Source organism: Mytilus galloprovincialis, chromosome 10, assembly GCF_965363235.1.
Source record: "Mytilus galloprovincialis chromosome 10, xbMytGall1.hap1.1, whole genome shotgun sequence".
Taxonomy (NCBI): domain Eukaryota; kingdom Metazoa; phylum Mollusca; class Bivalvia; order Mytilida; family Mytilidae; genus Mytilus; species Mytilus galloprovincialis.
This window is the reverse complement of record NC_134847.1, coordinates 10,230,076-10,253,229: the sequence shown is the minus strand read 5'-3', so window position 1 is coordinate 10,253,229 and position 23,154 is coordinate 10,230,076. Positions and strand designations below refer to the sequence as shown.

The following is a 23,154-nucleotide window of genomic DNA, read 5'->3' as shown; positions in this document are numbered from 1 at the left end:
TGCTTTTTTTTTTAAAACACACTTTGCAATCTACTTCTTGTTATAACTGTGAAAATTTTCTTTTAATCTACATACATATATATATATATATATAAATAAATAGATTGTGTTTGCATGTTGAAAAAAATTTGTTTAAGACAAAATGGTAAGCAGACAGAATGTTGAAAAATTTTATAGGAAAAAATGTCACACAAGACAAAACAAATCACAAATAGTTACTAATTGTTATTATACGAGAAATTTCCAAAGTAATTTCTTTTTATAACAGATGGACTATTTAAGTTTAATATATTGTTTATTGGCCTTTATAAAGAAGATTTGTATGCAAAGGATACATTTATTGGCACCATGAAGCCATTCTGTATTGACATGATTTATAACAATCTTTTCTAAAATTGTCCATTTATGACTTTGTAAATTATAACAAAGAAGGTTTCAACTCTCTCAGTCAAAGTTGACCTTAGATAGATTTCCTGTTTTTGCGGTTTTTTTTTGTCATATAGCTCATCAATTGTTTCGGTTTTTATAAATCCTTTGATTTCAAATATTTGGCTTTGAGAGTTCCATACATCTACATAAGCGCTTTGGAGGCATGACAATTATACAACGATTTATTTTCATTTTTAAGTTCCTAATTACTTCGACAAATTGTTTTCTGAATAATTATTTGATCATTATTGATATTTTCAGAATGCCGAGCGTTTACAAAAAAAATATAATAAGTGTTTTCTTATTCAAAAAGAATAATCTCAAAACTGAATTTTGACTTTTAGTAAAATGAATCCCTGTCATTCATTCGATACTACTTGATTGCACATGCATGATTGGTTTAAGTTCTTTAATGAAAAAAGAGGGATAAAAATAATTTTAATAATCATGGAAGTAAAATCAGCTAGTGCATATGCACTTTGAATTCTGAATTTTATGTTAACCTTAAGCGTAAAACATATTACATCACAAAAATTTTCCCATTGCATTTGTCTAAAACCTTTTTTAGATAACTTCACTCTGAAAGATTAAACTTACCTGTTAGTATATAATCCATTCATGTTTAAAGTCATAAGAAACCTCAAATTAAAAAAAATCATGCATATGTTTTTTATAACTAAATGGATGGTTTTCATTATACAACTTATGTACCTATACTTTTTTCTGAGGAAAATTCTTTAATGTGTCCACATTTACAAGAAGTTTATTTGTTTTTAATTGCTTGCTTCCAGGAAGCAATTCGCCGACGTATTTTCCGTATGCATAGTGACCTGAGCGTAACCCTCCTCGTAAAAATCCGGCGATCGCAATACGCATGGATCTGTCATTAAAATAAACAATTGTCTGATTGTACATGTTAAACACGTGCTCAATACCCATGCTTTTTGTCATTTATTTACTATAAGGTGACAATCGGTAAACTAGGGCTTTAAAACACGGCATTTAATGAGCAGCCATATTTGTTAAATCATAACAGACAGAGAGGAAAAAAATTGACGATTATACGATATATTTGCGTAAAAAATGACAAAATCGTGCACAGAGCTCTAAGTTTATGATATAAACATGCATTGGTTCAAGAATTGGATAAACATTATTTTTCACCACTCGCTGGTTTCATATGACTTTAATATAGATTTACCATAATGTTGCATCATTTCCTTAAATACAGAATAGTAAAAATTTAAAGCATGCGGATGTTCATTTGAAGTATTTATACATACAATGTATATGTACAATATATACATACATATCGATATGACAATTGAACTAATTGGTGTTTAAATGCATACATACCCTGCAAATGTAATCATGATGACACTTTGTGAATATAAATTACCTTGATCATGTTTAGTAATAAATATGAAGAATACTTGAAATAACATATCATTGTTGTAAAAACATGAATGATGACTGTTTCAAATTTCTTGAAAAGTAAACAATAAGAAAATGGTGGGTTTTTTTTTTTATTTTCATTTCATTAAATTTTTAAAATACACTGTAATCGCATGGGGTGATTGCAATGGTTGTTTTATGGGATTTATAACTATAATAGGAACGCAATTCACGTGTAGATCATATCAGCTATTACTGCGTAGGTGACCGTCAAAATGTCTAAAAATTTCTAAAAAACTATGTAATAATTTGAATACGACCTCAAAATTATTACGTACGTGTAATGTTATGATGTTGTGAGTTATCGTCCGAAGACATTTGGTTTCCAATAACATAAGTATAAGACTATGGATCTCCATGAAATTGTGGCACACGTTTCCAAAAGGTTCAAAGGATACAAAATTCACTTTGTTTGATTTGTACAAATACAGATGTGTTGGTGCGCTTTGCCCATTATCAAATTGGTCAACATTTAGATCCAAAGGTGTCCAAAATAAAACTTCGTATGATGAGGCAAGCTTTTTTAAACTGATTTGGTTTAGTCGTGTTCCAATACGCCACTATCGCTACAGAGGGTTGGGTACCAGCCAATTGTACTTATCGAGTCACATTATATATATGTGACCATGACCCGTCCAGAGCATGTCAGAAGCCTGTCCTTCATTTGTTGTAACTTGGTGATGTATATATCATTAATGTTTTCGTGTTTAGGTTTAAAGATAGGTCTGGCAGTTGTTTTTTCGTTTAAATGTTTACCTTGTCCATGTAGGGGCATTTGTGGCTTGCTATTTGGTCTTTGTCTTGTTGATTGGTAAAGACCTTGCGATGAATTATGGTTGCCTATTTCTTAGACAGCGCTTCGTAAAAAAAGTAACGCATAAAGGGAAAGTGTTACATTACAAGAATGAACATCACATTCCTTGGTAGGACACATCATATCACATTGTCACAATCAGGAAAAAAACAAAAAGGCATTATAGAGAGCAAACTATACCAAAGAGTCATTTAAACTTATAAACCAAAGACACATTGATAACGCATTGACATTAAGATGAAAAACGACGTAAAACAAACCACAGTAATCATAAAATAAAACTTAAAACTGAGAAACAACAGAAACTGTTCATCTTTTCGGGGCACCTGCGTTCTTTTCACGGTTTTAAACGAGATTTATATAGTATGGTTTTTAGTTTTCTTCGTAATATGGTGTTATTGTTTTCCGTTCATTCTAATTTTCTTTTGCCATTTTGTTGACTGTTTGGTTTATAGTGGAGTTTCTTATTTATTATTTATAACTGTTGATGTAAATGTCCTTTAGTTTTTTAGTCTTTGTTTACCCTTTTGGTTTTGATTGTTATTGTCTTATTCCTTGGTACCTTCTTTAATTTACCTTTTTGATTTAGAATGAAATTGTTCAACTCAATTTAACCTGTCAGATTTCAATATGTATTATTTTTTAATTTGTTTTATCCTGGTGTAATATTATATGGTGAGAAAACGAATTTACTGCCTTCGAGGACGATTCGAATCTTTTTTTGGGGGAATAACTTCCTTCAATAGATTTTACCTCCATTCAATATTCGGGTCTTTCAATTAAGCAATCTGAAATATACCTTCCTGTTACTAGAACCATTTATTTCATTACCTCCAAAAGAAAGATTGAATAAAAAATTAGCTATTTAAGAAAAAACAAAAGCATTTAATGATATTTATTATTTCATTCTGTAGGCAACTCCACATGGCATTTTTTCTTCGCTTTCCAAATTATAATTGCTTTGTGTGCCGCTTGAACCTTGGAAGTTTCTTTCAGTATTGCACGATGTCTTGAATGGATCATCATCGTCAGTTATCTAAAAAAAAAATAAGAACCTTTATGTGTTTTTGTTTACAAAAACGAAACAACAGAAACATTGAACTGCAGCAAAACGTATTCCTACATACATTTGTACTTATAAACAGACTATTGGATACCAATGCCATATTCATGACTATGTACAAGATATCTAGAGAAAAATATGGTGGTTGTGAACCTGATTGTATGGCTAACAAAGCTCCTGCTTGAATGGCAATGTAAAAATAGACCTCTAAAAATTATAACATTAGGTGACGGGAATATACTACAAATAAACGCAAGAACACTCACAATAGAAAAATACATACATAAATAAACTGTATAATATTGTAGACCACAGAATGTCAACGGACACACGAAAGTAAGGACATTTGAGAAGACATTTTATACTACAATGATTTATAGGACTATCGTCATGTGAACTTAAACGACATTCAAATATGAAATATTCATATAATTTATCAAATGTTTTATTCCTCTCTCTTTAAATACAATGCTACAAATTTATTTACCTTTCGCACTCTACTCTTCTTTAGTATCTCCATTGCAGCTTCTGTTGTCAAAATATTAGATTGCTGTTGCATGTCCTGAATGTTTTTTCTGTAGGCATCAACAGCTTGATGGTTCTGTGGAAGTAGTTCTTTCTGGCATCCGACTCCGTGTTTGGGATAAGACTGAAAACAGATTGATAAATAGTTATCTGAATCTATCAATATAATACACTTTCAGTATAGTATTTGTTTCCGTGCAAACATTGAATAGACTAAAAAGGGTATATGCTATACAAAAGAGGCGGACATTCCGAAGTGTCATTCTAAACTCAAAAGTAGAGAAAAACTGACAACAAAATTGCAACAACGAAAGACGACGAAAAACAGATATAGCAACAGTTGTATACCGCTATTCAAAAATATAAATCGATTGAGAAAAACAAATCAGGGTTACAAACTAAAACTGAAGTACACATCATCTACAAGAGAAAATAAGTTAACAAAATATAAAATATAGAAGATATGGTATGATTGCCAATGAACCAACTCGACTTGAACCCACTTAAACGTTAGGAGTGTTCAAATCTACTAAATATCAGAAGGCTTATTATGTTTCAACGTTTGCAACCGTCGTGTTACTCATTGTTGATATATATATATTCGATTATGTCACAATTGAGTATAAAGCAGGATTGTTAGTTACGATCATTGGTACATATGAACATATATGAAAATCATTTATGATACAACTATGTCATAATGGTCAATACAATCGTGATTGTGTTCGTGAAACTTATTAAGGAATGACTTCAACTTTAACACTTGGACTTGGTTAAATAGCTCCCTTATAAGCATTTACCCCCAATCAAGGAAGTCATTATAGAAACATTGAAAGTTCGGGAATATGCATATCGACTGATAGGTGTACAATATATTTACAGCCTGTTGGAATGCTTCTACTTAGAAATAAAAAATTCAAAACTAGGAAGAAGAAATTTTCTCCAACGATTGTCATTGTCAATTTCTAGATGTAATTGAAGATAAAAGTCAGACAACATAGAACTGAAACATTCACAAACTGAAAGCTGAGATCACCCTCATCTAGTTAAGAGCTGTTTCCCGTCCACCCTAATTGTAAATTGCTGGATGTAATTGAGTAGTTTTTGATAGTTATTATCTAATAGTTAATTTCTATATATGTTGCATTGTCGTTTGTTCTTTTTTGCAATTCAGTGTATCTGTTGTTTCGTTGTTTTCCGTTTAAAATTGATGTGTTTCCCTCGGTTTAATTTTGTAACCCAGATTTGTTTTGTCTCAATCGATTGATGACTTTTGTACAGCGATATACTACTGTTGTCTTTATATGTGATGTTCATTTCATTTACAATCCAAAATTTCAGCTTAATCCGCTTCGTGTTTATACATCTAACACTTATTTGACATAAGCGCTCATCTCAACACAAGAATTTATGACAAAAAAACGATTTAACTTTTGAAATCATAATTTTTTCCAACTTTAGCAGCAATATACCAGCTTCGAATTCACCTACATATGAAATATACGTTTCCCTAATATGTTCGGTATTCAAGAACTTGCAGCTGCTACTTTGACTTAATAAACCTTAACTAATGTCGAAGCAGAAAGTTGATGAGCCTAGGCTATGATGGTTATGTCAGAGAATGTCACGCTTTTTTTCTAAAAAAAAACCTGCCTTTTTATGAAGGATTTCCCGTTTTGAATTTCCTTTGCAGTTTGGTATTTTTGTTATTTCACTTTTTGCTTTGTATCAATGAGTTTTATTTGAACTTACACGTATGTCGTTGAGAAAACGAACGTTGATTGAAATCGGATCAGAGTTCATCCTTTCTTGATTAACTCCTACATCTTTTTCTAAGTAGGGCATATTCTTTTCATCCAAGCTCTTTATATGATTGAGGCCAACAGCGACATCTTTCCTCTCTTTGCATGTAAAGTTCAAACCACTTGTGTTGGAAGAACGTCCCCTCTTAAAAATACAACAGTAATTTTCCATAAATTATTATTCACATGATGAATATTAATCTAAAACCAATTATCAAATTATAGATAGGGAATTTGTCTATGGGACATATGTGATACCCCTGCTTGCATATCATAAAAAGTTACAAAGGTTCTGAAATGATACTACCCAAATTTGAACTTGATTCAATTTTTGTGGTAATAAATAATGCATATAAGTTTCATCCAAATTTGGTTCAGTCAAGTTAAGAGAACTCAAACGAACATTTCAGCAATGCTTCTATTTGTGAAAGGGCTCTAGAACGGTCAAAGTGACACCACCAAAATTCAAACTTGATCAGTATTTTTTGGTAATAAGAATTAAGTAAAAGTGTTAAAACATTTGGTTGAGGCAAACAAAAGTGAGAGAACAGAAACAAAAAATTCTGCATTGTAAAAGGACATCACTCTAGAACGGTTTGAGTGACGCCATCAAAATTCCTACTGCATCTGTATGTTGTGTTAATAAGCATTGCGTATAAGTTACATAATATTCGGTTCAGGGAAACTAAAGTTACAGAACGAAAGCAATGAATTCAGCAATTCTTTTCCTTTGTAATGGGACATTTCTCTGAAACAATTTAAGTGACGCAACAAAAATTCAAACTTGATCTGCGTTTTGTGGTAACAGGCATTTTGTAAAAGTATCATAACATTTGGTTTAGGCAAACTTGGGGACGTACAGACAAGGGAAAACTGAATGCTCCCTCTGCTATGAGAAGGGGCATATGTTAAGACAAACTTGGGGACGTATGGACAAGGGTAAAACTGAATGTCCCCTCCCCTATGAGAATGGGCATAAACACAGTGACACTAATTGTATCTTCCTTGCATATATTCTAATTTAAAATGAACAGGAAGAAAATGTTTTTCAATGCAAGTTTGTATATCAAAAACAATCGCAATTTCCTTTAAAATTAACGTGTATGTATTTATATCATCTTTTGCAACAAAAATACTCCTCCATGAAACTTTGATATTCTAAATTCCAAAGCGATTATCCGTAAACCATTTTAAAGGTTAAGCATAATCTTATAATTGTATAATTTCTTATAGGTTAATGATACAACATATAATTTTTCATTTTTAAAAATGTTGATATGCCAATCGGGTATTTTTTCATTGATTCAATGCACTTCTCACATACAAAAGAAGTTAAAAAAACGCGTGAGGAGTTCTGTGATAGAAATGGTTCAAAATGTCGAAGGCCTTAGGGTGACATGTAGGTGTTCCCATCCCTGTCGTCTCCATTATTGTACCAAAAAGAAGAAAATACTGCAACATCGTCATTGTATGACATTTTAGATTTACAGCCAAAATGACTACAGAAGATTTGATTATTATTACACTTCGCACTGTATTATCTTCACAAGTTCATCTATTGCAGAATTATTTTCTTGTCAATACCTCAAGTTTTTTTACCATAAAAATATCACTTACAACTTTTGGCAACTCATTTACGATGTTTTTAGTAATATCCTCTATGGATGGTTGCATATCACTTTCTGAAGTTCCATAAACCAAAGTGTGGCCGAAGGGGGGAATATCCTACATTGATAAAGAGAATTATTAGAAAGCATTATCCTAAAAAAAATAATTATGAAATGGCTAAAGTATTTAGCTTTTGAAATAAAAATTGTCTTTAACATTTACTAAGATAGTACAAAATGTACATGTGAATTTCGTTTTCATATTTTCGAATTTGTCCATCATTTATATTTGGTGTAAGTGTTTATTTCTTATTTCAAGATAATTTATCAATGCTATTTTATTGTTCATTTACTTACACTTTCAACAACTGGTTCGTACATGTGACTACTCATATAGTTTCTCATGTTATCTTCTTGTTTCTTGTACTGAAATATAAAAAAAATAGTTAATGACTAAACGGAACAAGAATTAACAGGAGTGAATTTATTGAATCACATATTCTTATCTATTATAATAATTCTGATATCGTTCCCATTAAATTTATGCATTTCACTTAACTGTAGGGCTCTTTATTATATTTTTTGTAATTAAATTCAGGACCAAGACCTGTATTATACAACAAATTCTTCAAAATGTTTGATACTTTTGTTTCAACAACCGTTTCTACATATATATTTTCCTTTCTTTTTTAATATGCTGAATGGGTGTTTCTCATTATTGAAGGCCCTACGCAGACCTATAGTTGTTAACTTCATATGGACTCTTGTTAGGAGTTGTCTCATTTGCAATCATACCATACTTCTTATTTTCATAAGGTGGTGTAAAATTGTTGACTATGAGACAATAATTCAACCATGCCAACAGAGTCCAAATAATTTAAGATATCATAGCTCAACGTTTAAATGAGCAAAAAAAATATACCGCAGTCAGATATGAAAGATTGAATAAGAATGTACAACTCGAATTGGCAAACCAAGAATGCTAATACAACATTAATGACATTCTGACTGCACAAAAGATTTGCAGTATTTCTATTAGTTGATTTTGTTTTGGAGAACGAGAAAAATATCCATCATGACGATAATTAAGCTTTTAAGTATCAAAACAGTACAAATGGTATTAACCCAGAAGCATACTCCGACGCTAACGGATTATTGTAATGAAAGAAGCCAAAATATTTGTCTGATTGATTGATTTATGGTTGCTACAAGCCACCTTTATCTAATTAATGTGTTATAGATATTGTACTATGATTTCGTAGTTACGATTGTATGTTTCATATTGTGGCGTTTGTTTATCTCGTGATCAGTATTAAAACAAAGGAAGGTTGAATAAAATTTTAAAAGACTTATATGTGATATGTGCATGATTTTTTTTTTATTTCAATTGAATATAAAACTAATATTAACTAGTACAATGTTATGATTGACAATCCAGCCAAGACACAATGAATAAAAAATATCATTTATAGGTCAAATACGATTTAATACAGTGAGCTTGCTCACACCGGACACCAAGCTATAAAGGGCCCCTAAACGACTACTATAAAACAATTAAAACAAGTATTCATACGGTTTAATCTTTATTTAAAACGGGAAACGAGAAATACCTATTTACCACATCAACAAACGACATCCACTGAACAACAAACTCCTATCCTAACAGGTGCATATAAATGCAGTGGGTTTACACGTTTAAACAGGTGACAATTTTCTTTTTTTAGATTTAACGTTCTACAGTTCGAATTTTTATCAAGCGATTATGGAATTATTCTTCGGGATTTTATCGCAGAAATCTGAAATTTAAATCTAAATACAAACAAACAACCTATGCAGACGAGGACTTTCGATAGTACGAATGATATAAAATTCCTGTCCTAATTATATTCCAAAAAGAAAGTTAACTTCAATTATGTAGTTGTAATAGTACCCATTAAGGCTTTGTCACTTTATTTTCAATCTACAAGTTTCACTTTCTTCCTGGTATCTTTCGCCCCTCTGTTTTAAAATGGCGGTATTTCAATGAACTTCTTTTAGTTGTTATTCTATGCATAATTCACATTTTCTTAGTTGTAACACACAATCTTTTCAAGATGTCCAGCAGTAATTAAAACAATCTGTCAAGGCCTAACAAAAAAACTGGTGATCACCTACGACGTCTCAAGTACAATATATACCACGATTACCGACGCCTAACTAAACTCTATTCAGCAAATTATGCTTAACATCAATGACTTAGATTATTGCTCCCCTGATATTCTTACTTCCTGTTATGTCAAGGATTATACATGTAATACTTATTGGTTACAGTGGTGTTTGTTAATAGAAACACGTTAGTAATCGTTTATTTTCTTTTTCCATGGGACCGTTTGAACTATGGTATATTAAGCATTGTTTTAAATCATATACCAATAATTTCTGCCTTATGCATTAATAGAGTCGTCTCAAACTTGCAGTAAAACACCACCGTAGACCATATAACAGCTGTCAAGAAATTGAACGATTAAGTCGATGTGTTGAGACTTCATTTTTATGAAAAGCATAGTTTATCTGTTTACTTTGATAGATATTTTTGGTTTTTGAACAATTGATGTTTGGAGCTGTATCTTATTTTGTGATCCTAATTCATGGTTAAAAAGTGTAACAAAAACTCTTATCCATGGATAATCTTCTTACTCAATCTCTATTTTAAAATGGTCTATACTAATTGGTCCGAATTCAAACAAGATGAAAAGTAACAAGTTTACATAGGTATTAGACAGAAAATTTGTTAAAAACAATTTCCTTCATCTTTAATAATATGAATATATTCGCCTAATTTTATATATTTTGGGTTAAAATGTCTGTTTGAAGGCAGGAATATGGCACTTGTTACATTGATAAATAGCGTTTGATTATTTTTCAGTTTGTATGGACTTTCGAATTTTCCTTTGAGTTTGAGTTTTACGATGATAATTATTTATGTATGCATTTTTGTCCATTGTGACACATGGTTAGGGTTAATATTTCTCTCAAGCTGAATATACAATATCTGCGTTTGTTTATATTATATTGTTCTCAAGAAGTGGCTTTTTAGTTGATGGACCAATTGTTTTTGTTCTGATTATATTTTTCTTCTTCCCTTTATTTATGAGATGTCGATTTTGTTTTTTAACGATATTTGGTTATGATATTAAAAAAAATGTATTGCTTTTGTAATTTGTAATTGTTTTCTCAATCTTTGTAACGTATCTTGTTAAGCCAAAGACTTTTTGTATAGGAGTTATCTTTCGTAAATTGTTTTCTTGTTATCGCTTGTCTTCAGAAATCGTAACGTTTATCGCTTTATTCACGAAGATGATGTGTTAAATAAGGATCGAAGACATCCGGTCAAATGAGAAAATATGTTTTTCCCTTGTTTTTTTTAAATGAGTTGTTTGTATTGTTAATTCATAAACCGTAAGTCGTAGAGACTAAATGACTTTTAATAAGACGTCTTTGGTTAATAAGATAGAAATGGAGTTTATTTTCAAAAGTTTACTAATTATTCATGTTATCCTAACTCTTCATAAACTTTAATATTAATTGAGATAAGAGTGTATGGTAAAATTTAAGTTGTGTTTTGACGCTATGTGACTAAATTTGGATTGAAGTGCTCTATTGACGTTTATAATTTTGTCCCCTTTAATCTTCTAAAAGGCTGTTTGGTAAGGTAACTGCTTTTCCACATATATCCCCATATCATGGATCTGCGTTATGAGATTCGATATTGAAATTGAAGTTCAAAGTAACGTCTGACGTTCTAGATTTTGTCATATCTTCAAACAAGTGAAAGCTTAAGATAGCTATAAAACCAGATTCAATCCACCATTTTCTACATAAGGAAATGCATGCAAGTTCGAAGTCCTGAATACGACAGTTGTTTTCCTATCGTTTAATTTGTTTGAGCTTTTGGTTATGCCATTTCAAAAAAGACTCTCCGTATTAAATTTTCCTTGGAGTTCGGTACTTTTACTATTTAAGTTTTTTTTTATACTTGCACTTGATAGTATGACTTGGTAGAAGAAAATTATCCCCGTTATTCCAAACATTTGACTATCTTACACCTGAACTTTGAGAATGGAACTTTAGTATTTTTGTTAGTTGTCGATGTGCTTTCGTTACTATTTTTACCGTCTGCTCTAATGATGTGCTCTATTTCACCGTCTTAGATTTAACCTTGCTATATTCTGTAATCTCTTGTCGGTAACATGCCTAAGTCTGGAAATTTTCCTACCTCGTTTGAATTTTTAACATTTAACCATGTCAGAGCCTTTTTTAGTTATCTTAGTGTGATTTATGTTGAAAACCATACGACATATGACATTCAAACTGAAGTCGAAGTTTGAAATTGGCGTTCTCTATTTTGACCTTTCTTATAAATTAATACTTGTATATAAAAAAAACATACTCTATTTGAATTAATCTGGATAAAAAATGACTTCGAATTGAGCTTATTGCGAATCCAACTTTTGTCTGTTCTATTGTCCCATTGAATAAATACAATAGCTTTTGTTTTCAATGCAGTTTATTCACTGGGACCTTTAAATCTTTTCTAGGAGAAATCTATTACATTTAAAGTTATGTTGTGTTGTAGTGACCAAATGCAGTATCATTTGTTTGTATCTCAGGTTACAAGAAACTCTGTATTTTCAGATTTAGTCTGAATCAACATATCATATGAACCGAAAGGAACATTTTTAAACTGGATATAGTCATATGTTTTTCAATTCAATGTAAATATAAGACTAAGGAAGTAGTTGATCAGTGCCTTTAAAAAAAGAACCATACTTGTATATTTTTGGAAACTGTGTACGATATGTTATATTTTGACATAACTTTTGTCTATTGTTATTATGATGGCTTTCTACATTTCCGTGGAAAGACCTAGGTATTTTGTTCTGATACTCATTTTCTCGAACAGTTATTTTGCTTTTGAAACTCATCCAATAAAACCAAAGACTTTTTATTGGAATTTTTTTCTTTCATTTTTTTTTGGTACCTCCTACGTACCTAAAAGGAAAATAACCACACTATTATGTTTCTTAATTCTTCGTTATCTGTAGAAGAAATGATTTTGACCTAGCTGATCCAGAGACTGCAAATGAAAATTGTTTTCCCTTATCTTCTATTTGACATAAGTTATATGTATTTTTAACTGGCAAACCTTAATTGATAGAGACCTAGTGTCTTACCAAGGGTCTTTTGGTATGAGGTCCTTAGTTGACCAAGAGGGGAATACGTTTGGGTTAAAGACCAAAGTTTGTGCTTAAATTAACATGTATATTTTGGTTAAAAAGGTGCATCGCAACTTCTTGGAAGTTTGCTCACCTTCAATTTTTAAATTAGCTGTATTGGGGTATAAATTTAATATATATAGATATGTTAGGATGATTTGATTTGAGACCATTGCGTTATGACCTTTAAATTCAGGTCAAGGTCAAAGCAAAAATTGAAGTCCTAGATTTTGACCTTTGCTATTAGGTCATATTTATATTGGATTAAGCTAAGGGGATCTTTTGTATAATTTGGGAGACACATGACTTTGAATAGAGGTAAAAATTGTCTTTTGTAAAACAGGATTACCCATTTCATGCCCAAATATCATATAAACGTACAGATAGCCGTATATATTTGGAATCAGTATGAAGTAACCTACAAGATGTTAGCTGTCGTGATGTTTTGTAGATAATATATTTCAAGTAAACTCATATTATATATAAGGAATGAAATTTTGTATTTGCGCCAGACGCGAGTTTCGTCTTGAGAAATTGTAGAAGATATTAACAAATATGTTTACTAAATTGTTAGTTGCAACATTTCATAACAGCTAAATTTGGGTTGAAAGTTAACAGTGTTATTGAATTAGATTTTTCTCCCATCTTATACTAGTATTCAAAATTGTTTTTATTTGAATATTAATCATAAACCGTAAATAGTAGAGACCTAGGGTGTTTGATTTGAGTTCTTTAAAACTTTTATATGAGCTACCATTACTTGATTTTTGGTGCTTCATCGCTACTTTTAAGCACCGCTTTTGGGTTATTTCATGGCGGTCAGTTTTAATTGATGGAGGAAGCCGACGTGCTCAGTGAAAACCATCGACCTTCGATAGGAAAATTGACAAGTTTTATCAATTAAAATTGGAGTCGAGTGCACATGCACAATCGGTGTTTCAACTCACAACCTCAGTCTTGGCTGGCTAGGGATCAAAGTAGTAACTACTAGTACTTAGAACACTCGGCAACCGAGGCCCAACCTTAATATCAAATGTACTTGTAACTGGTAAATCAATAGTAATAGAGAAATACTAGTAGTCATTTTTAGTTTGAGGTCAAGGGTCAAACAAAAGAAAACGATCAATTTTTATCTCAACATTTTTTTTTTTTTTTTACCGATTGTAATGCTAACTCTTCGGTTATGTTAGTGGTGACTCTGGATCCGTCGGTTTCTGTTGGTGTTTACTTTTTTTATGTACGATAAGAAGGATACCGAGCTGAACCAGGACTGTCATACCCTTTCGAATCCCGAGATATATTTCAAGCTTGGTCCCCTGTTTGCCTTTTCGCAGTTTTTCTTATTGTCATGGTTTTCTTCGATTTGTAATCATTTAATATTCTCAACTATTTTTTTCGCGCATGGTATGTTTAATCGTGTAATAAATATGTTTGGTTTTTTATCTTGTCTTGTGATTTCATCATTTAAATATAATTAACAGATACGTGATCTTTCTTTTTTTCATAGTAAGGATTAAATCATATAAAGGGGATGTCATAAACACACTAAGAATGAACACAGCAACAATCTTTAGATGAACATCATATCAATTAATTAGTTTGCACTGTTAAATTTATTATGATAAATTCATCAGTTATGCCAGGAGTTTGTTAACATGTTCACTTTACAGTTTCTTTTCAAATATTTAGAAATATTTGAAAAGAAGTTTAATTTTGTGGCTCAAAGCCTTATTGATGCATCTATAAATATAAAGGTTTTGCATTTTAACAAAAAATATCAAGATTCATTTCACTTACGATCACCGATACTAGCTCGAACAGACGGCTCCTAATACGAGTTTTTGTTTCTGACATATCATGATTCAACGAATTTTGATTTTTTTTAAATATGTCTGAAATAGGGTTCGGAACCCCAAAAAATCCGTCTATCTTATCATGTTTTCATTTTAAAGTTAGAATTAAAAGGCTGTTCGATCGAAAATGACTATATCGAAATTTGTATTAAAATACCAAGTGTATTTAACTAAATATTAGGAACTATTAACATAGATTCTTGGCCTTTTATATCCATGCAACTGCTGGTTGAGATTTATTTCCCCGAGGGTATCACAAGCCCAGTAGTCAGCACTTTTTGCGCTGACATGAATTGTCATTGATATGGTTGTATTTATAAATTTACTGTTTAGAAATTTTTGAATTTTTTGAAATACTAAGGCTTTTCTACCTCAGGCATAGATTACCTTAGCTGTATTTGGCCAAACTTTTAGGAATTTTGGTTCTCAATGCTCTTCAACTTCGTGCTTTATTTGGCCTTTTTAACTTTTTTGGGTTCGAGCGTCACTGATGAGTCTTTTGTAGACGAAACGCGCGTCTGGCGTATATTCTAAATTTAGTCCTGGTATCTATGATGAGTTTGTCTTTATGGTATGGGTCTTTCTCTTTGTTTAAGGTCTAACAGTTGTCTTTAACTGCCTACATCTACTTCGTTTAAACTTGGATGGATAGTTGTACATGTCTCATTAGCAATCAAACCACATTTCCTAATTTTCATATTAAAAACAACAATCATATTGTATCGAAAGATTAATAATTTATCCTATAATGAAAATAGAATTCTGCATTGCATACTTGAAAGTTATATTTATGATCCAATTCAATATTTGATTAAATGTTGAATACCAAGGGATTAATATGGTATATTTTTGCGTTTCAATGCAACAGGACATTTGTAGTTATGTCAAAAGTATTACATTCTTCAAAATTACGTAAGACTAAAATTAATTAAACTTACATGGACATGAACTTTAAAAAGTCATTGCTCTTTGACGAATATACAAAGTGTATTTAAGGGTGTATCAGGTAATATTGATATCGTTTAAAAATAGGTACGGTTTAATTTCGAAATACAGAATAACGAAAGCAAACGTGCACTTTTTTTTAATTTGACAAAATGTTAATCATAACTTGGATATTTTTTAAACACAAATTAAAATATCTTATGTTATTAGGATGGTTTAATGTAAAAATGATTAGATGTGTTAATTTTTGTCTCTTTGTGGCAATACAGTATTTTGATATTGGCTAGATGACTGAAATATTAAACTAGTTGTAGAATTGAACGGTACGTAGATTGTCGGTAATTTATACATTATTATTCAATTCATTGTCAAAAGCACTAAGTAACAACGCAGAAATAAAAAAAAATACGCAGTTTGGTGTTCCTTTTGTTATTGTAATTTTGATTTTTGTTTTGTTTTATAAGGCGGAACAATCAACAGTAGCCACATTGAATGTTTAGATCCTGATTATTATTCATATTAATGATAGTGCTACTGTTGTTTGTTCTCAATATAAAGATTAATTTAAAGAAGTCTTAGTTTTCTCATTTAACAAAAATTATTTCCTACGTTAAAATGATCTCATTTAAATGATATTTACCAAGTATGATTTTGTCAAATACATTAAACATGTTAAATACATTTTGAGTAGAATAAAACAGAAATACTTTGTACTTACATTTAAATGAGCTATGTAAATCTGAATTCTTGCACAAAAATGTCCTTCCTAGTTAACTGCGAATCAGGTTATTATGATTTTTTACGTATATTGATTTTGACTTACTTTTGTTACTTACTGAGAACCGAAAGTAAAAGTACATTTAGCCAACTCAGACAAATTATACCAAATAGAATAAATATAGGGTTTCAATTTTTAAATACATTATTTTGACAGATATCTTGTTAGAAATATTTTCATTATAGTTTTCGGATTACTTTTGGGAATGTGTTGTGGTATTAAAATTTTATGAATTTCGAGGCAACATAGTGTTATGATATTTTGCATTAATATGTTTGTTGTTAATACATTTTTTGTAAACATGTTAATATGATAAAAACGTAATCTTTCGATCAGTTTAATTGAAGTCCGGAGCTTGTGTGTCTTTGACATGTTTAACTACAGGTAGTTGTTTGCCAATGTATTTTTGTAATGTAATTTTATTTCGTCTGTTACCAGTTCCACCATCGGACTGGAACTTCTTTAAACAAAGTATTTCTGTACGTAGTTCAGTGTATTGTCTATTCCAATTGGCTAAAGGTTACCCAACAAGAAACACAATCTTTTGAGAAGAAGAGAAGCGTCTTTATTTTCATTTATGTTTAGGAAACCACTGTATGGTGCATTCATTGAGTGTGGGTTTTTTGGTATTTTACTTGAAAAAAAAGTTGAATAATATATTGTATATTTTTTTATCAAATTTTGGAGTATCATTTTTTAATTAACATCTATCTCTATTCTTATGAAGTAACTGTCAATATATATGATAGAATTATCAGAAAATACCAGATAACACACGAAAAATCTAAGTCGCCTCAGATCACAAAAAACGCAAACTAAAAGAATTCAACGATTTTCTGGATCAGCTTTGATTTTGTTTTCCCCCTTTGTTTGTTTGACTATTGCTGCTCGATTGGGTTTTTTTTCTGTTGAAGGCGGAGAGTATTCCCTTATAAGAAGGCATTTTATTTTGTTTCGTAACCATTCTTTAAAACGGTGATGCTGACAGAGGGGCGAAATATACCAGAGAGATAGTCAAACTCATTAGTTAGATTATCGTTACGTTTACGTTCAGTAGACAGAGGGACAGTCAAACTCATTAGATTTTCGTTACATTCAGTGGAAAATATTACGTGCACATAAGAGCGCGTACATGTTTATACAATATTCAAATGTATCTAGCTGTGAATTACACTCAGACGTTGAGCATGGATTTGACGTGCAAGTTAAGATATTAACAGTCATGTCATCAGGCCAGTATTTGCTCTAACTTATAAATGGTTTTGTTTTCTCATATGTGTATAGCATTTATGTCATGTATCAATACAATTCGGTCTTTCTGTTCCATTTCTTCCATTTATGTAGTACACTTATGAAATTATATTTTTTTTAATCTTATCATAATTAACTATATGTTAGGGGGTTGGGTTTTTGTTTTTTGGTTGTTTTTTTTTTTTTTTTTGTGTGTTTTTTTTTTTTCCACTGTCGCATTCTATTTTATATATTTTTAAATATGTTTTGCAGTAGAATATCTTAAGTATTTGTTTATCAAGATTTAACTACAAATAATGAAGAATTGAAATTTATAGCATTTCCTTTACTAATAAATTACTACAGAACAATAGATTTGAACAGTTGTTAAACTATTTCCTAGATCGGGTAAGGTTTTTAGTCATTTTTCCTATCACATTAACTACACTTATTTTCGGAAAATACTCAATGTTAAAGCTTTTTTATTTATAGCGGATAAATTCCGTTAAGGTAATTATAGAGGTTTTTAATATAGGACAAAGTGCTAAAAATAAATCTTGTAATAACCGAATACAATCTATCTTGATTATAGTAATGTACACTTACGAAAAGGCAAATAAAATAGAGCTAAACACATGGAACAAACTTTTAATAAAACATGAAGATGAAAGTTCATTTTGCTGTTATTGGATTTAAAGAGAAATTTCTAGCGATGTATGACTAATATGCCGAATAAAGCCCCTTTAACAACAATCACATGAAATAAACATGATAAATAGGACAAACCGAATACATTTTACAAACAAAAATAATCTTGGACATTGGTAAACAGTAAACGAAATAAACGAATAGAATGTCCTTTGACTTTCATAGATATATGCAAGAGTATGTACATCAAAATGATTTTTGCTACAGTTCCGTTAATACAAAATCATGTTGACTTTTAATTGTTTGCATATTATAATTTTGGCTTTGCCCTTTTTCGAGTAGTTGAATACTGTGTCTTGACACTTTTTTTGAGGTTTGGAATTATATTTCTTCTCGAATATAAGCAATGTATAGGACTAAATAAGTAGTGCGTCCTGTACTTTGGTTGCTTCTACACAAATCGTTTGTTTTCCCTAGTTACGTGTGTTACCTTTCTGGACCTTTAAAAGGATGGCATTACATGTCATCCACTTAAAATAGTTTTTGTATATGGTGTAATAAAAACACAATTAAACGCTGCAGTACAATAAAAATATTCTTCACGACAAATAATTTGACTTGGATATGGCTATGATATAACAAGATACTGTGATATAACAAGACTGTTGCAATGATTACATTATTTATTTCAATTTACAATGAGACACTATGTTACTATTTACACAAAACTCTAATTCTATAAATACAAAATCCAGGAAAAACCCATATCTCAATTGATAAGTTTTTCACGAAAGTCCAATTGCTATAAATATAAAATCCAGGGAAAACCCATATCTAAATTGATAAGTTGTTCTCGGAAAAGATCAGTAATAAATAGATTTCCAAAAACAAAACAATAAAAAAAGAGCGTTTTGTTCTTATTCTAGGGAATTTTCAAGATCATACATAGACAGTCCTTGTTACAAACTGATAACCAATATGATTGTTAATCATTCAGTCATAAGGAAAACCATGAAAACGCAGCTACTCTGTTTTGATAAAATACAAATTTTGAAATAACTTTTTTTATAAATTCCCTTTTCGAACGAAAATGAGACACGCTTATACCTAATTCTATTTCCTGAAATGCTACAAACGATTTTGAAATAACAAGTGACATATGGGGGTTTTACAGGATATTAATCGATCTGATGATGTAGTCCAAAACAATACAACAGGGACATGGTACCGATTCAAGTTTTGTTGCATTACATTTTTGTCCTCAAGCTTAAGTTTGACATCGAAAATAACTTTGAATTTAGAAAACGACACTGTTAAAACAAAGTGGAGAATCGAAACACAATAATATAAGGATTAGAAACCGATGTGTGAAGTTTAGATTTGTAGAACGATAAAATTATAATAAGCTACTGATCAAGTGCTTGACTATATTTTGTTTTATTTATAATGAAACGATTTGTTTCAAATTACTTGTCATACACATAAACAAGTTAACGCATCAATCTTTAAATGGTATATATAGGAAATACTATCTTAAATATGCATTTAGGAGTGTGATATATATTATGATGATAACTTTCTAAATTTATCTTCATAAAAATTAATAATGACTCTTGATCACAATAAAGGTCCATTTCTATAATATATAGTGATATCAGGTTTGAGAGTGCCTAATAAAACAGGTTAGAATAAGGCCAGAAAAACGTACGTGTCAGTCACAAGAAATTTATTACATAATAATTTCGAAAAAACGTATGAATAGTATTGTAAAGCATCGAAAATTAATATAAATTTCGTACTGATTTCTTGTTATTTTTTTATAATCTATTTTAGGTGTAATGCGTCTTCTGATTCGCTGACGTTGTTAAGTTTATCAGCTCATAGACATAATTTAGTCATGTGACCGTGACGTCATCAACGTTTTTTCATGGTTTACTCCGGTTTAAAATGAAATTAAGAATTTAATTATTAGAAATAACTGTAATATTTATCTGTCTATTCTAAATAGCATACGCGCGTATTCAGTGTGCACCACATTTTTAATGTTATTTCTTCATAGACAGAAAAAATATTGCAGTCATTAAAGAGATAACGCATATGAATAGTATTGTATAGAATCGAAAACTAATATAAATTTCGTACTGATTTCTTGTTACTTTTAAGAGCATGATATTGCAAATAGTTATCAAAGGTACCAGGCTCATAATTTGATACGCCAGACATGTGTTTCGTCTACATAAGACTCATCCGTGACGCTCAGATCAAAATAGGGATTATAATATTACGACATGGAAGAGAAGATATAACTTCACAATAAATGTGACAAGTTATACAATTTTCGGTCGTCTTTAATTTAACTATTTTTGGTCCGTTAGTTAGCAGTAAATATATTGAACAACTGCTGAATCTGTGAATCAAAAAGTAGAATACAGAAGACAAAATAACTATAATCTATTAATGAAATGACACGACAAAAAACTGATGCAATGGAAACAGTATTTATTTCAATGTACAATGAGATATATTTGGTAAAATATCGATTTGCCATACTCACATTATCCATATACAAATAATCCAACCCAGTATATGTAATTTATAATAAAAAATAAAATTTGAATTAAGTCACGTTTTACAGTTAAATAAAAGTCAAAAAGATTACTGTCTTATGGTTTCATCTTCCGTAAATAAATAATGAAATTGCACTTCTAACACTAAGTACCTGAAAACTGGTGTTTGCTTTATATTCCATATCTAACAACTGAATATTGATGTTTAAATAAAATAGTGTCTTACATATGTATATGCTTATCGACCTGTCAAATTTCTATAAATAAACATGGGGATTTAATATGTTGAAAACCCGATTAAATCTCCCAGGAAAAATATAAAGTTGTAGTTTCACTTTCTTTTGGATATAATTTCAGAAAACACACAGTTGGCAAATGGTTGGGTCAATGAATGAAGATTACGTAAATGACATGATATAGCAGATTTCAGACAATGTGTTAAGTCAATATAAAATGTTGTTTTGTAAGAACAAATACACTCAAATGAAAATTTTTTATCTCAAAACAAAAGAAAGGACAGATGTAATGTAATATCGATCGCAGCAGAGGTGTGACAGTATCAAAGCAGGTTTTTTTTTCAAAAAAATTGCTCCACGCTTTTTATGATTTTATAACTTACCGCATACCATTCAAAATTGAATTTTGGTATAAGGTTTTGACGAATTAATGGATAAGAAAATGGTTAAAAAACTGAATGATGAATTTGAAAAAAAAACAATTTACAACTTTTAACAATAATGCCGATATCAATGTGACAACTATTCATCAGAGCTGAAATGAAAAGTAAAATCTCAAACATACAGATCTGAACTAAAAAATTCAAAACGGAAAGTCCCTAATCAAATGGCAAAATCAAAAGCTGAAACACAACAAACGAAGGGATTGTATAAAATTATCGACCATCGGAAAACCCCATACCGTATATTCGGTTATAATTGAATCCCACATAGTTAATTCATTCGATAACATATGGCACTTTGATTCAACCAATGTCTGAAACGATTATTAAATTATACATGTTATAACTTTCTATTAATTTCTATTAATTAGTAAGACAGAGTAAGATCATAACGGAAGCATATGATCTGGAAGAGAAGATATGACCTCACAATAAATGTAATAAGCTATTGTAAATTCCTATAGGTCTATAATTAATCTTTGTGGAACGAAACGGACGGTCAGCTTTGTTCATTTAAAATCAAACAACTACTGAATCGACAGAATCTATCATGGCCGAATCAAACAGAAAAAATCAAGAGACAAGATAACTATTATTTATGTATATAATGATACGACAAAAAAATACTGATGCAATGGTTACAATATTTATTTCAATGTACAATGCGATAGTTTGATAAGATATCGGCTGTCATACTCACGCTATCCATATAATCCAAATCAGTTTATGTAATTAATAATAAAATAGATAGAGATCTTAAATTCACGTTTTACGTCAAAATCGAAGTCTTAAGAAGAACTGTCTATTGGTTTAATCTTCCGAAAACTACTAATGAAATTGCACTTTAAACACTAAGTACCTGAAAACTGGTCTTTGCTATTGAATCCATAACTTACAACTGAATATTAAATTCTTATATCATCAAGTGGCTTATAGCCAACTTGTATCACAGTGCTGTCATCTTCTATAAATATATATGGGAATTTTAAAACCTGAATTTTTTCTCCCAAGAATTTATGTAAAGTTGTATTTCTATTTGATAAAAATGCTAAATCATCATTGGGTCAACGGTGAACTTAATTTATTGATTGAAAATTTCTTGACTTTAATGATATAACAGAAAGTTTTAGACACTGTGTTTAATCATCATACACTTAAGTTTTATACGTACACTTCCTTTAAAAACTTTTTTAAAAGACAAAAGTAAGACAGGTATGATTAAATCGTAGCAGATCTTTTCAGAAAATGTGTCCACACTAAATATTTCATAAACGACTGCATATTATTCAAAGTTGAATTTTAAAAAAGTTTTGGATTAATTACATGGGTAGACATGGCATGGCAAAATTTAATGGTGAATGTAAAAAATCATTCATCTCTGCGATATAAAAACGTTATGTTTCAATCTTAATTTTTTATCGACTTTTCACTTAATAGAAAAATATAGCAGAACTGAAATGAATCAAAGTGACATATTATTGAGGAACTAGCTCGTTTATTTTCT

The 23,154-nt window shown here is 30.4% G+C and overlaps 1 protein-coding gene across 2 annotated transcripts; it reads right to left on the bottom strand.

The window, feature by feature from the left end:
* Window positions 1-3,580: 3,580 nt before the first annotated feature.
* On the bottom strand, window positions 3,581-21,160 carry LOC143048961 (uncharacterized). 2 transcript variants are annotated; one of them, XM_076222799.1, is made up of 6 exons: window positions 21,124-21,160; window positions 8,053-8,121; window positions 7,706-7,813; window positions 6,039-6,233; window positions 4,249-4,410; window positions 3,581-3,734 (listed from the first exon to the last, which is right to left on the bottom strand). In XM_076222799.1, the coding sequence occupies exons 1-6, from the start codon at window positions 21,151-21,153 to the stop codon at window positions 3,597-3,599; spliced, it is 702 nt and encodes a 233-aa protein (XP_076078914.1). In that variant the 5' UTR covers window positions 21,154-21,160; the 3' UTR covers window positions 3,581-3,596. The 2 variants fall into 2 exon arrangements, with proteins under 2 accessions (XP_076078914.1, XP_076078915.1); XM_076222800.1 differs by lacking the exon at window positions 21,124-21,160 and adding an exon at window positions 16,467-16,820.
* Between the last annotated feature and the right edge of the window lie 1,994 nt (window positions 21,161-23,154).

What these genes read in the sequence shown, in the direction of transcription:
- LOC143048961 (XM_076222799.1), bottom strand. Translation starts at nt 21,153, where the DNA reads ATGGAATATAAAGCAAACACCAGTTTTCAG. An exon ending in ACGAACCAGTTGTTGAAAGT is followed by an intron (nt 7,814 to 8,052) that starts GTAAGTAAATGA and finishes TTATCAATGTAG; the next exon opens with GATATTCCCCCCTTCGGCCA. An exon ending in AGAAGAGTAGAGTGCGAAAG is followed by an intron (nt 3,735 to 4,248) that starts GTAAATAAATTT and finishes TTTTTTTTTTAG; the next exon opens with ATAACTGACGATGATGATCC.